The sequence below is a fragment of the Mesocricetus auratus genome, unplaced genomic scaffold (genome assembly GCF_017639785.1).
Source record: "Mesocricetus auratus isolate SY011 unplaced genomic scaffold, BCM_Maur_2.0 Super-Scaffold_100045, whole genome shotgun sequence".
Lineage (NCBI taxonomy): Eukaryota > Metazoa > Chordata > Mammalia > Rodentia > Cricetidae > Mesocricetus > Mesocricetus auratus.
The window spans coordinates 1,769,933-1,785,310 of record NW_024429222.1 but is presented as its reverse complement, the minus strand read 5'-3'; the positions used below and the strand labels follow the sequence as shown (position 1 = coordinate 1,785,310).

General features: G+C 50.5%; 1 protein-coding gene across 3 annotated transcripts in view; it reads left to right on the top strand.

The window, feature by feature from the left end:
• The window catches only part of Abcc12 (ATP binding cassette subfamily C member 12), a 67,929-nt gene that overhangs the window by 23,204 nt on the left and 29,347 nt on the right, over positions 1–15,378 (top strand). For all 3 annotated transcript variants that reach the window (XR_005873061.1, XM_040735353.1, XM_040735352.1), the window contains exons 9-14: positions 1,892–1,999; positions 3,905–4,183; positions 7,948–8,019; positions 10,377–10,501; positions 11,698–11,770; positions 13,203–13,406. Coding sequence is in view for 2 of the 3 variants with exons in the window: in XM_040735353.1 (XP_040591287.1) it covers positions 1,892–1,999; positions 3,905–4,183; positions 7,948–8,019; positions 10,377–10,501; positions 11,698–11,770; positions 13,203–13,406 (861 nt within the window). In the remaining variant the exon portion in view is untranslated. The remainder of the gene's footprint in view (positions 1–1,891; positions 2,000–3,904; positions 4,184–7,947; positions 8,020–10,376; positions 10,502–11,697; positions 11,771–13,202; positions 13,407–15,378) is intronic.

Here is a 15,378-nt window from a genome sequence, read left to right as displayed (position 1 = left end):
TTTTTCCTCCTGTGGTGTGTGCTACAAACAGGGAACGTTAGGGAGAACTCAGAGCAATCAGGCTGAGGTTGGAGTTAGGGTTCCTCCGATCTTGAGAACTGGATCTAGCCTGTTTAAATCTTGACTCTTCTACTTCCCAGCTATGACTTGTGACAGACCATTGGCCGTACCTGATCATGGTTTCATTATCATTAAGCAGCCTGGTATTAGTTCCCATCGGTGTAGCTAGGAGGAGGAATGAGTAGTTTTGCACAAGGTCCAGGGAATCGTGGGGTGGGTGGGGGCTTACGTGCTCTCCATTGCCGGCTCTCACCCAGGCCAGATGGGTGTGGGCTGAAGCCTCTGAGGGCAAGTGGGATGAGTGCAAGGCATGGGAGCTTTTGACAAGGGAACGGCACAGTCAAAGACAAAGAAATGTTGAGCTGGAGAGAAAATGCCTCTTGGATTTCATGGAAGAAAAGCCCAGCTATGGTAATGTTTGCATAACAAACAGCTGGAGGAAAGTCAGCAAAAGCAAGGGAGAAGTGTGTGGGTAAGGATCAAGTGTAGCTAAGTTCATGGAGGAAACACAGCACACAAAGCAGGGACTTGAGGGGGAGGTAATAATGAGAAGCAGATGCTTTTGCTGGGCCATCCTCTGATAATTCCGTTAACACACGCATCATTTCTGTATGTGAGAGGGGCGGCTTCATTTTCAGGCTTCTCAGACTGTAAGGCTTCGGTCCTAGCCATGAACCCAAAGCCAGAATGAGTGGCAATAGTGTCCTATCTGAGTAGAACACTGCTCAGTCATTGTGATTGCTTTTGATGGTCCCAAAGAATTGTGCGTGCACTCCTCTCTAGTTCTATTACATCAAACAAAGGAATTCGAAATGAAATGACGTTAATTTTTCTGACATAACAGTTTAGAAGAAAGCAAGGTCCAAAACAGATTTCTGGATTAGGAATCCTCTGCTAGAGTCAAGGCACCTGAGGTTGGCTTCCGGGTTCACCAGGTAGCCTGTGCGTTATGTCTGTTGAGTTGAAATCTAGGTCTCTCTCTCTCTCTCTCTCTCTCTCTCTCTCTCTCTCTCTCTCTCTCTCTCTCTCTCTCTCTCTCTCTCTCTGTGCATGTGTGTCTCTGTGTGTGTGAGAGAGAGAGTGAGAGAGAGAGAGAGAGAGAGAGAGAGAGAGAGAGAGAAGGTGGTTCTTAATTTAGAGAGTTAGGACAAGATGTGATGAGATTATCCATTGTTATCCTCTTAGTAATGTACAATTAGCTCAAACTTGGGGCCTATCCACACAGCTTGTTCAGCAGCAGACATCACTTGGGATTTGCTGGAGGAAGATGTATAATTAATTTCTTAAATAGAAAGAGGCTGATGGTTAAAGTCAGACATGAAAAGATGCTTCAGTGAGGCTCTCCAGTATCCAGAGATGCCATACTGGATAGGGTTCAGAGGGAAAACCCCTACAGCCAGTGACTTTGGAGAAAGATGCTGTGGCCCCAGAGGGTCAGATGCCACAGTCTGGCCTATAGCAGAAAATGAGTTCATCAAATGTGCACGGGGCTCTGAATGAGCAGTCCTGGTCTGAATAAAGGCACAGTATGGGTGGATATGTACAAAGTTGCTCAGTTAGGGGATATTCTCCCTTCTGAATCCACAGACAAGGCTATAACATTTCCCACCATTTGTGTGAAAATTCCCAAAGCAAGATAGATTACAAAGCCACTGCCGCCACATTGCCAACCCATGGTTTCTGAGCCATGAAATGAAAAAGCCTTCCTCTGTGAATCCCAACTGTGCCACTGTTTCTTGTGTTAGTAAGTATAACCCCCCCATGGATAGAGCAGCTTGGAGCCAAAGCAACTTGCAGTCCTAAACCCTCCATCCTCTCTTTCCTTCTTCAGGCATTTAGTGTGATGGCCATGTTTAATGTAATGAAGTTTTCAATTGCAATCTTGCCTTTCTCGGTCAAAGCAATGGCCGAAGCCAGTGTCTCTCTGAGGAGAATGAAGGTATAACTAACACTGGGTGAGTAGGGAAGAGAGTTCATTTCTGGGGGGGGGCGGGGCAGGGGATGCTGTTCATGTCTACTGGAGGGCTGTGCCTGCGTGGGCATGAAGCTGGGATAGTCAGTGAGCAGAGTGGGAAATGACTGGGGAAGGTTCTGAAGGAGGTCTGATCTGGAGGGAAAACAAGGCAGTCTACTCACAGAGGAAGTGTTCCTAACTTGCACCGCTCACCCAAGGCGTGATGCTGTAGCAGTGAGAACGGTCTTTGCACTGAGTCAGCCCCTGGTTTGTCCTGTGATGAGTGTGGTGATTTGCACCAACTCAGGGTCTTCATTTAGCCACCAAGGACGATCTGGGCATATAAGAGATGAAAAGAGAAAAGAGAAGGATAGTCTTTATCCTATGGGGCTCTTATTCTGGCATAGGACCAAGTGCTCTAGTAAGTTGTGTAGCTGGGCAAATGTAAGTGAGATGTAAGGATGGCATTTGATGGGTTTGAGGTAAAGGCAAAGAGGAGGACATTCAGTTGCCTGTGAAATTTGGAGTCATCTCAAGCATCCTGGGTTCTTGTGCCCATTTTTTTTTTTTTTTTTTTTTTTTTTGCTTCCAAATAGTCCAGAGCCCAGCAGAGACTCTAGTTACTGTCTTCTCAGTGAGGAGAGGCACCTCTTGTAAGACTGGCTGGCAGACACACTGTTGGCCACTTACAGATACAGGAACCCACAATGCTTCATTCACTCTGTATCTCCTTGCTCTCAACAAGGAAAGGTGTTGGGGACTCAAGGAAGAGTGTTATTTCATGAGTCCCCAGCCTCCACGCTGTCCCACCACCTTCATTAAGGTCTCCATCATTTGTCCTCTGAACCCACAGTGATTTATAGACCAGCTCTCCATTTCCCAAGCTGCCTTCAAATCTTTATTACATTCAGTTCCCAAAGAGATGCTAAATTATTGGCATCCAGGCCCGCACTCACCCGCTGGGATCTGTGAACTCCTGCCTCTTCCGGGACTGCACCTGAGCCCTCATCGCTGGTTCCTCAGGCTCTCCAACCTTTGCTTTGCATCCTGTGGCGGTTTCTTTCATGCCCTGCCCACCTACCAGATACACCCGCCCCACACGCCTACCAGAAATACCCCCTCCCCCACAAGCCTACCGGAAATACGCCCCTCCCCCACACTTACCGGACATACCCCTCCCCCACACGCCTACCGGAAATACGCCCCCTTCCCCCCCCCCCGCATGCCTACCCACCATGCTTTGCTTGAGTCCTTGTCTGCCATGTGGCAGCCACCCACGTTTCCTGCTCTCTCCTCTCCCTCTCCTTTGTCTGTGTGGCGCCTGCACAGACTCAGCTCAGGCACCAAACACATGGACCTCCAGGAAGGGGAAGCGTGTGTCCCCTCTCCGGCCATTACAGTATTGTGTCCTTGTCACACTTCGCCGCACTGATCTGCTCATGTCCTCACAAACAGTTTTCTCACGGTCAGGAGCCATGCCTTACTGATGAGTGCGTTTCCACTTTGTACCGTTTAGTAACGTGCAAGCGTTTGTTGAGCTGAGTGGGGAAGAGGACAAAGAGACCTTGGCTTCCTATGTATCAGTGTCATACCGTGAAGCCCATCCCCCATGGCAGATGTGCAGAAGGCGATGAGGCTAGCTGGGTCAGCATTCTCCAATGTGGGTGACCCACACAGGCCTCAGGGTTAAAAGACACCCGTCCCAGATAGTTTGAGTCAGCGGACTATTTCTGCTTCAGCACTCCTGGGGGAATAACTTCTGGTCAGACCTGGATGTCCTAGGTAGAAATGCCAAGATTATAATTTGCGGTCGTTAGAAGTTAGATGTATCAGGAGGATTCTTGCAAATGGACGACCTCTGCCCATTTACTGTTGTCTCTTTAATCTTAGAAAATTCTCATAGCTAAGAGTCCCCCATCCTACGTCACCCAACCAGAAGACCCAGACACTGTCTTGCTTTTAGCAAATGCCACCCTGACATGGGAACAAGAAGTCAGCAGGAGAAGTGACCCACCGAAGGCACAGGATGACAAAAGGCGTATTTTCAAGAAACAGAGGCCAGAGCTGTACAGTGAGCAAAACCCATCAGCACAGGGAGTTGCTAGCCCGGAGTTGCAAAGTGGCAGCCCCAAGTCGGTTCTACACAACATCAGCTTTGTGGTGAGAAAGGTGGGTGTGTCAGTCAGCTTTGTCTGTGGTAAGGAAACGTCTGGGAGTGTGGGGAGATGGCTCATTGGTGAAGTGCTTACCCTACACACCTACGGACTTGAGTTGCGAGCCCAACTACCCAGGTATAGCCATCAATGCCAGCAATCCCAGCACTGGGGAGGCAGGGACATGGGGATCCCTGGGACTTGCTGGTCGCTACAGCCAAAGCAGGCTCAGTGAGACACTCCATATCAAAAAATAAGGTGAAAGGTGATGGGGGGGAAAGCATGTTTACTCTGGCTTACACTGCGGCAAGGGTGGGAGGGAGACAGAGATGGGAGGAGAGGGAGGGAGAGGGAGGAGAAGGAGAGGGAGAGGGAGAATTTTGACTCAGTTTTGGAGGTTACAGTTCATGATCAGGCTGTGCGCCTCTCGAGAAGGCAGTCCAACCTCTGCTCCATTTTATGACGGAGCAAACTGAGGTACAAGAGAGCCAGGAAGTGGGAGGAAGACTGCACACTTAGGGCACCCGATTCAATCTCTGTTCTTTGTTCGCTGTAAGACAGGTTCTGAGTATAAGGTCCAGGCTATTCAGAAACTCATCTTCTTCCTGTGCTCTGCTCCCCCTCCCCTTCCCCTCCCCCTCCCCCAGCCTGTACGCTTACCCACCACAAAATACTGCTTTTGTAAGAAACTTGGTGCAAAGTTTTTTGTTTGTTTGTTTGTTGTTTGTTGAACGAGTTTAAACGGGTTGGGACTGAGCTCACCAAGCCAGCCGGGCACCATGGACCTTCCTTCCCTCAAGAGTGAGAACTGTAGAACTGTTAGATGAAGCTATGGATTTAGGGAGCACTTGGCCTCTTCTTGATCCTCCTGTCTGTGTCTTGCTGCACTGGGGACCTGGTGATGGCACTCGGAAGGTGGTGTTGATGTAGCTACAGCAGGCTCAGCATTAATCTTGTACCTAGTGATGTAATCTCCCACTTTTTTGACCGCTTCCCCCCTACACAAATGCTGCGGAAGGAGAAGCTTCATAGCCGAAGACTGGCCTCTCTTGCAGCTAACAAAACCATCTGCCACATACGCCCTGGAATTGGTATCTAATGTTTGGTGGGCCTGGTGACACTGAGTTCAAGTCTCAGTTGTGTTTTGCTCCAGTGAAATCACTGCTTTCTTGTAGCTCTGCTCTGCCTCTGGGGGTAGCACCCTAATTTCTTCAGACAGCTCAGAAAACTGGCATCATCTAAGGAAACTGTCAGTCCTCTAATTGCTTTGCTCCATACTATCTTAGGTATATGGTAATGTCTGGATTTGGGCATCTGTAATTTTCTTTGGGCCACCAGTTCACAAAAAAAAAAACAAAAAAAGACATGGAGACTTATTACTAATTATGAAAGCTCGGCCTTAGCTTAGGCTTGTCCTGCTAGTTCTTATACCTTAAATTAACCCATTTATTTTCATCTGTGTTCTGTCACGCGGCTCATTACTTCACCTCTTCGTACTGCCATGTTGCTTCCTTCATGTCTGGCCTTCTTCCCAGATTTCTCTTTCTGTCTCTGCCCAGAAGTCCCACCTATGTCTCCTGCCTAACTGTTGGCCATTCGTCTTTTTATTATACCAAGCACAGCAATACATTTCCACAACATGCATCAAAAGGCACGGGTAGCATTTTGTGAAATAGTTCTAGGCCCCAGCCACTTACAGCTACTTTGCCTTGGGCACATTGAAGAGTCTGTCTCTTTGCCTGTTCACTTCACAAGGTGGTTGTGAGAACAGGGAAACTACATACAAAATGCTTAGCTCATGGTGAGGTTTCGGCTGCCATTAGCAACCGCTGCCCTCTTCTCCCTTTAACAAGCACGGCTGGTGTAAGTGTTGCCTTTAAAAGTTCTAAATTCAGGCCATCTGAGTTTCTCCAAATTTAGCTCCTTGATTCCATTAGACGCTGTCCTCCAGGATGAGATCAGGGCATGCTATTCTGAGTTATGCTCTGAGCCCCAAGCCCACGCCTGGTGCAAGATTCTTAATAATGTTTGGTGAATGAGAAATGAATAATGAAACACCCAGAAGATGGCAGGCCTCCTGGCATTCGTTCTGAAGAAAAGAATGGGCCTAGGAGGCTCTTACCTGGGGCCAAGGAATGGCCAGGACTCACTGGAGGCTCATAAGGAACCTCTACGAAGCTGGCCCACATCAAGTCTCCCCAACTAGCCTCATCTTCTTGAAGTGCTACTGGGATTTAGAGGGCCAGCCTCACATGCTTGCAGCTTTGACACCGCGGGGGGTCCGTGGGGCAGTGACTGCATCTGTCCAGATCGTGGTTTCTTCCCAGTGCCTAGTATGGTGTGTGGCATTCCATAGAGATGAGTCACAGAAGCTATGAATGACAGGCAGCAAACCCCATGCTAGGGATGGCACAAGGTGATGAGCATGTCTAATCTAGCTTGGGCGCTACATTCGGCTCCGTGCTGAATGCATCTCTCTTCTAAGGGGTTGTAGCAGGTCTATTTGCAAATGTTCTGGAATGTTCCACATGTAACCTCTGTTGAAACACAGAAGCAGACAGGCTATCTGCCTATCTCCCTCTGTGGTTACCCCAGAGGCCTATGCGACCCCTGCCTTACTTCTTCAGGTCTTATTCAATGTCACTTATGACAAGTGCTGTCCATGGCCCATGTGCCTGGGACCTTTAAGTGTAGTTGTCCATCTTCCACTCAGAGTCCAAGACTTTGACATGTAGTTAAGGGGTGCCGGGGTGCTGGGGTACCATACAAGTCTGTGCTCACTTTCCCAGAGTTGCTGGGGCTTCCCTGCAGCCTGGTGCTTCATCTGCCTTCTGTGTGGGTTGATTCACACAGAATCAGTTGAACATGGTTTCTGGGTGTCATTCTTTACCCGAGTCATCCCTTTCTCTCCCCGTGCTGCCTGTACCTCCCCAACGAGCTGCTTTCACTCAAACTCCCACTCAGCGTGTGTTTCTGGGCCAGCACAAGTGAACGCCCCAGCTTTCTAGTAAATGCCCCCCCATTCCCACCGGCTCGTTACCCTTCCCACGAAACGTATGTGACAAACCCCACATTTCAGTTGTTCCCCTTATGTCCATCTCCAGCTAAAACACAAGCTCTGTGGGGGCCAACACGGGATTCACCTGTTACGTTCATGGACTGGGATTTCACTGGGATCTACAGTGTGCCCCCATGGTGACCCTGGAGTCGGGGTGACTGCTGGTGCTCGGAACAATACCTGCTGTGTCACGGGTCCTTGGTGACAGTTTGATGGCTGAGTTGGCACATCTACAGCTATAAAGTCATTCTGTGGAAATAGTGAAAAAACTTGGAGCTCTAAATTGAGTTGTTATGATAAAAGATTTCTTTAAAAACTGACTTCTGAAATCTTGCAGGTCTCTATATTTCAAAGACATCCCATGTCCCCCTGGGTCACACCCCTCTTTACCTGTTGTTAGTCTCTGGGCACAGGACGACCCTCATCTCTGGGGCCTGTGTCTCCTAAACTGGCACAAGGCTGTTTTTACATCAATGCGTGAACAGGATTTCTAGATTTCCAAAAAGCCCTCTGGGCTCTCTGCTTGCTGCATGAGGGAGGGCTGTTAATTAAAACTCACATCTCTGCAACCTTCCAAGCTGTGCATGGACTTGGGGGCTGAGGCTGCAGCTGCCACCTTGTAGAGGCGGTAGTAACCTCTGGTCCTGCCTGGCCTGTTCAGCAGAGCCCAAGTGCCCCAGACGATGTGGGGGAATAACTGTCTCATCTCTCTTCTGTGGCAGGGGAAAGTCTTGGGGATATGCGGGAATGTTGGAAGCGGGAAGAGTTCCCTCATCTCAGCTCTCCTAGGACAGGTGAGTGTGGTGCGAGCTGGAAAGATGGAAGAGGGGGAAGGGTTTCCTTGCTTTAGACTTCGGGGGCTTAAGCAGCCTATAGAACAGTGGTCATGTTCGGCTGCACACGGTTAACGTGAATGCTGTTGCTGACGATTTCTTTGGATTGATGCATTTGGCAGCTCCCTGCCTTGCGAGATGTGGGCGAAGATTTTCACACATCTTTGGGTTTGCATCCCAAGGACAGGAGTTAACAGGGATGGCTTCCTTCCCTGTAGCTCCACGTTGGTCCAAACAAGTGACGGGTCATTATGTCTGTGGCTTCTCCCATGGCTGTTCTGGCTTATAAAATGCAGGAAAGGGGCTTGGTAGAGAAAGAAGGGACTGGGACTCATGGTGACTTTCGGGAATTTTTGGTTGTTTGTTTCCAAAACCCCGAGTCCTGCCTGAGATCCTTGAGGAAGAGACTGAATGAATGCAAAGAGGCGGCAGTGTGACCCAGGGGCGCTGAACACTTTGTATAGGAAGAGGGGGGGTTCCTAGATCTTGACCTGTCCCTGCCACCTAGCTGTGACATCTTAGGCAGGTGGTAAGGCCATACATACTCTGTAGTCACAGATGGCTTTCATATTGCCGTGTTTTACCGCCTTCAGTAAGACATGTTTTGAGGAGGCTGGGGCATTAACTCTTCCTTTGGGCCTACTGTTGTTCCTAAAGGGAAGACTGATTGAGCTAGGGCTGCCTCCCATTTGTTTAAAGAATTCAGGGAAAGCCTGAAGAGATAAAGAAATGAGGCTCAGCAGGGCCCCACCAGAATGGGGGTGTGAGTCTTGAGAGTGCCAGTGTGATTGATTTCTTTGGCTGCCCTTGACTCTGCTGGGAGAGTGATTGTGACTACCCCTCCCGGAGGTGAGGCGGGGCCTGGGGCAGCAGTGTGTGTGGCACCTAAGTGTGTGCTTCTGTGAGGACCCTAGAGTCAGTGGCACACTGGAAACAACCAGTCCTCCTATCCACCTATCAGCACAGGTCTCTCCACAACGTAGGAGATGCCCGGGCTGTGCCCAGACTTCCTGCGCTGGGCAGCTCATTCGTTCACGGCCAGTCCCTTTTGGTGGTGCGTTGCTTCCTATTGGAAGGAAACTGGCCTCCTTTTAAAGTCTACCCTGTGGTTTATTCCTTGGGAGCATCTCAGAGAAACTAGAGCCTGTCTTCCATGAGATAGTGAGGGAATTGGGTGCTTTTCCATGAGCAGGGGAGAGGCAGAGTGGCATGGGGGCTAAGCCAGTGGGTAGGTTCTAGGTTGTGGGGGTACACCACATTGTCCCAGCTGCGTGTTTACCATTTCCCTTTGGACACAGAAATGGACCTCTCTGGACTGTGTCATCTACACGATGGCCAAGGAGAGCTGTGGTGAGGGTTAGCAAAGGAGTGTACACTCCAGCCAGAGCTGAGTCCTCCAGACCCATCACAGTGTCAGCTGGCTCAGCACAGCGCCTGGAAGGCACCTGCTATTTCTAGAACTGCTCTTGCTAATATTACCATCTCTTCTCCAAGTCTGTCTCCAGGCTCCTTCAACCATTCCCAGGGTTTTCAAAATAACCCGGCATCATGTGACGCTCCCCCTGCTCAGCCAGACTGTCACCACCCCATGGCCTTCAGCCCCAAGGGTCATGCTTCCCCCTACGAATCCCCTCTGCTGATTGGGTTGGTCATTTGTCACCACTACTGTCTACCAGTATCTATCAGAAGCACACATTGTGGGGTCAGCTTAAGTGCCTATGTATACTCAGCATCACAAACTGGGCCTCATGTTTTCTAATTGGGTTGCTCAGTGTTATCAAGGTCCCAAAGTTCCACATGAAACTGGGTTTCCCACCCTTTTTGAAAAAAAAAAAAAAAAGAGAGTTCTGGCCCCATAAGGCCTAATTTATTGCACGGTTCCAACTGTGCAACTGAGTCAGAGCTACTTCTTTGAAGTGGGGGCATACCAGAGTCTCCACCCCAGGGAGAGGCTGTGCTCTTCTCCCAGGTACATGGCTAGGGAGACTTGGATCCATTCAGCACACGTGATGGAAGGGGGTGGGGGTCTTGTTACCCATTATTAAGGCACCTTGCTGTAGTGGGCCCAGGGGTGAGGTCAGTGTAGGCTGTACCCTCCAGTTGGCAGCAGGACTCATTACTACCTGTTCCCTAAGTGTCCTGCCTACTCCTGGCCAGTGTCCCATCTAGAGACCCTGCACTGCACAGATGGGCTCACAGGGCGTGAATCTGTCAACTCCTTTCTATCCATGTTACTAATGCTCATGCAATAAGAGGATGGCATTTGGGGGAGACCCTGGAATGTGTCTTCTAAGGTTCTCTCCTTACTGTTGCTCTAGATGCAGTTGCAGAAGGGGGTCGTGGCTGTCAATGGACCTTTGGCTTATGTTTCTCAGCAAGCATGGATCTTCCATGGGAACGTGAGAGAGAACATACTGTTTGGAGAGAAGTACAATCACCAGAGGTATTAGCTTGGAATGTATCCGGCGCTGTGGTAGTTGGTTCACCCTGCATAAGATGCCGATGCCCCTAGGAATGGTTATGGAGCCATTGTCTTTAAGGAGTGTTGATACGCCCAGGAGCTAGATTTTCTTTTTCTGACCCAGGAGTTGAGGGGAAGCATGTTGTTCTGCAGACCTGTGACCACATGACATGCTGAGAGAAGGACATAGTTGCCATTTCGTTCCCAGGGCAGAGTCCCATATGCTCTGAGGTTCTCTGTAACAAGGCATATGTTGTCTGACTGGAGAAAAATGAGTCTTGCAATTTTTATTTAGACTAAGTAGCTAAAACTTTGCTTGGGATTATGAACAGAAGGCATGCAATAATTCAGTCCTGACATGATTAATTCACACGGGCACTATCAAGGTATATTGTTGTTAGTGTCCTCAGATGGTCCATTATCTTTAAGCTCTTAAGAAGTGATGTCCTCCTAGGTCTGCTTGCCTCAGATGAGTCCCATACAACTTGTATAGGGAGACCCAGGTATTCTTCCCCATGGGGAAGCTGAAGTTCAGAGCGGTGAGTTGTCTACCCACAAAGCTTGCTTCTTGGACCTTGTGCCCTAGGATCCAGCATCACTTGTCTCCATTGAGGCTGCCTGACAGTAGGGTCACTTGAAAACATCCTCAAACACCACAGGACCGAAGTAGGAAGAGTCAGACTTAGGAATCTGCTGCGTTTTGGGCTTCTCTTATTATCTGAGCTCACAGACCTCAGACTCTATGGGCTGGCATTGGCCAGCAAGTGATTCCCAGCAGAAAGTTTGTGGCTCTTTCTCTTCCTCCCCTGGCTGTGATGTCCTCAACCAAAGGCTCACATATAACAGAAAGTTCTGATCAGTGGTGGGCATCCTTGGCATGAGCCAAACTGCTCTGCTCCATGTCTCATGGCCACACCCTCTATGCCTATGCCTATGCCATCCCTCTCTGGAATGCCGTTGCTTTGCATGGTTACTTAATTTATCAATTAGGAAGTTAAGATAGCAAATATTCACCAGTGTTGTGGAGACACTGCCTTTGGGACAAGGCAACTTGACCGAGAGCCTTGAGCATAGCAGCAGCATGAGTAGCTGTGCCCTCAACAACAGCAGTTCCTACAGGAGCAGCGAGTCAGCAGCGCTGTGTGCTAGTCTTACCATTCTGACCTCTATGCCTACAGGTACCAGCACACAGTGCATGTCTGTGGGCTCCAGAAGGACTTGAGCAGCCTCCCTTATGGAGACCTGACTGAGGTGAGCAGAGTTGAGTCCCTTCTGCCCAGTTGACTCTGGAGCTGTATCTACATGTCCCAGAGGCAGAAAGTCCCACGGAAACGCTGGAGAAGTCTAGTCAGTCTAGTCTCTGCCTATCAAGAATTCCTTGGCGTCTACCAAGTGGAGGGGGACCCAAGCCTACTTGCATTTGACTTATCATGGTTGCTTCCGCAGCCCGCTTCCAACTTTTCCATTATCTCAGGAAGGGTTCCTAGGCAACTGCTGCCTAAACTCGAGGTCCAGCTCTATCCTCAAGTCAATGGTCCAGAGTGTGCCACATTCTTGGGAGCCTCAGGGCTTCTTCTTGTCGGTAGTTCCATGCAGCCCAGGAATGCTGAGTCACCTTGAGACCTTTCCCCTAGGCTGGTTGTCCGGTGTTGAGCCTGCTGACTCAGGCAACCCAGAGCCCTTATGGCCCTCTCCTCTCTCTCCCCAGCACACCATGCCTCTAGGATAAGCTTTCCCACAGTGCCAACTCAGAGAACCGGCTCTTCTAGTCTCTCGCTCTGCCTGTCAGGAGGGGCTGGTCTGTCAGGCGTGGCTGGCCTATTCCGAATGTACATGTGGCTCTGGCTTCCCCTTCCTCGTTGTGTCTCTGCGCCTCTGTCAGCCAGCCAGAGTGTCCACCTTCTCACCTTTCAGGATCTAGCCCAGCTCCACTGAGGAAGACTCTGGAGCCCCACAGTCAGCAGTAGTTTGTCACCCACTGCTGCAATTAATGTCTCTTGGTTAGCACTTGGTGAATATGTCACCTGCTAAAATGTGAGCTCCTGGTTAATAGGTCGCTTTTCTTGTCCAGCACCCAGCACCTAGCTCCGTAGCTGGGCACCTGAGGACAGTGGGATTCATTCTGGGCTCAGGCGGATGGGGGGCCCAGAAAAACATAACCTAGGCTTTTCATCTTGTAGCAAATATTTGCTGAGCATAATATAACCCGTGCCTCAGATCAGGTGCTGGGTCTTAGAGACTTGATGGTAAGCAAGACAGCCCGTGTCTTGTCTTCATGGCGCATACAGTTACATACAAGGAAGTGAAGAGGGGTCCCTGGTCATCTCCCAGGCACTTTCCCTCCTTTTCACTATCCATTCCTCTAGAGTTCCGTGCTATCAGTCAGTACACAGTGGACTATGCACTGGGAAGCAGGACTCATGCAGCAGGAACCCCTTATTCCATAGACTCCCCTTGCTCAGATGAGTCCCATGACAATTGGCACTGGGCTTCAGTGGAGGGAGGGAGATGGGGTTCAGTCACCACTGTCCAGTGTGAGGGGAGGAAGAGCTTGTGTGCAGAGGCAGTCAGCCAGTGTGTCTTCTCCTGAGACCCGGGGAACTTTAGGAAGCTCCTGGTATACAAGAACTAGAGGGTGGCAGGTGGACTTAGTGACGGGCTGTGACATTGTCCCTGTCTACAGATTGGCGAGCGGGGTGTCAACCTCTCCGGGGGACAGAGGCAGAGGATCAGCCTGGCCCGTGCTGTGTACGCCAACCGTCAGCTGTACCTGCTGGACGACCCGCTCTCGGCTGTGGATGCCCACGTGGGGAAGCTTGTCTTTGAGGAGTGCATCAAGAAGACACTCAAGGGAAAGACTGTCGTCCTGGTTACCCACCAGTTGCAGGTGACAGGGACATGGAGGGTTCAAGAGGTCCGGGGATGAGTGCAGGCCTTGGTGCTCATAGAGACGCCTCTTCTGCCTGCATGTGCCTTCCCCACCCGAAACTGGCCTTGCCTGGACGGGACGAGAGGGCAGGGAACGGAGGAGTCGCTGCTGGATCCTGCAGCCACCCTGCCTGCTTTTCTCTGTGTATGACCTCCACAGGCCTATTCTTTGGTGTTAGTGGGGACATGACCTTTCATCCACCACAGCGTAGATTCTCCACGATCAGTTGACTCTGAGAGCTGGGCCATTGGTGCCAACGGGAGCCAGGCGGGGTTAATTCAGGCCCCACCCTTTCTCCAATGGGAACTTGATGGGCCTAAGGTTAGAGGCTCCTTGTCTAGGCATGGTAGAAGTTCTGCTTTCTTTCCTCACTTGTCATGGACTCCTTTGATGATGGGTCCAGGTGCTCCAGTCTCCCCCCAACCCAGGAAAGGCTCTGGAGGCCAGGACTAGGGTCCAAATGATGGGGCATATGTTGAGAGAAAATGGAGAATTAGGTTGTACGGTCATAGATCTTGTTGCATCTGTCCCACGTGCAGGTTCAGAATACTTGATGGGAATCTGGGACTCCTTGGCCCAAGATAAGCCAGGACTCCCCTCTCATGCTGTCTCTCTCCACTCTCTCCATAGCGCGTCCTGGAGATATGCTTAGTGCATGAGTGCGTGCTTGAATGTGCAAGTGCATGCATGAGTGTGTAAATGTGTTCATGAGTGTGTAAGTGCATGCATGAGTGTGTAAGTGCATGCTTGAGTGTACGCACTGCATGTGTGCGTGTCATGATATAGGACACATTCCATAGGCATTGGGAGACGGCCCATGGGGGCAGCAGTGCAGAAGCCCTGTCTTCTTGTCCAACAGGCCTTATCTGGGGGCAGGGCAGGAGGCGGTCCTGTTGGGGTCAGGAGGCGGTCCTGTCTGCGGGCAGGCTGTGGGCCTGTCTGGGGTCAGGAGGCAGGCCTGTCTGGGGGCAGGCGGCGGGCCTCATGGCTTTTCAGTGAAGGGGAAGCTGAGCTGGGAAGTGGGAGGGCTAAGCAGCAATAAAGTTGCCATAGCTACAGGACCCTGCAGTCAGTATGTTGTGCTCCTCTAGCCGAGGCCAGGAGGACCATTCCAAAGAGGGGGCTTCTCAAGGACCCAGGAAGCCCAGCTGTTCCAGGGCCTCCCCACAATAAGCTTTAAGCATTCAGATTTTGCACACGTGGGTGTCTGGTTTCCTCGGCAGTATAAACACTGAGTCAGGCTAGTTGGATGAGGACTCCTAGGTCCTCTGCAGGCCAAGGCCAAGGTAGGGGAGAAGGCTGCCTAGTTGGGTCTAGAAATGATCTCTGGTCTAGCCAGAGTTGTAAGGGTGGTTACCATGCTCTGGTTTGTAAACACTGTCTCTGTCGACAGCCGGCCTTGGGAAGGCTTTCTTCCCGAGGAGTCCTGTGTCGTGGAGTATGATGCCTTTGTCTGATGGCTGTGAGATGCAGCTGTCCCTCCAGGAGCCCTCATGGAGGGTACCTCACAGCCATCTTTGACACTCACTAGCCAGGAGTACTGTCTTAGGCAAGCTAGTGTTTTCCCAGGTTCTCCAGCAGCATACCCTGCCAAGGTCATTTTAGCTCTTTTTTGCTTGTTGGAAAACAAAGAGGCCACCAGGTGGCACCATAATCTTGGTACAATCTTCATGCCATTCTTTGTGGGGGAGGGGAGGAAGCCTCAAACTGTGGCCCTGGGGCTTTCCAGAACATTTCTTAGCTGCATTGACCTCAGATGCTTTGGAGGAGCTGGTCAGGACAGTCACTCATCTACGTACTTGGGGAAACAAAGCGAGGTCAGCAGTCAGCTGCTGGTATCTATCTGTTCAGGGCTCAGCTTCCTAAGCAGTTGCAGAGCTTGGCTGAGCAAAGCTACCTGTACCACCGGGGTGAACTGAGGGCTTGCTGG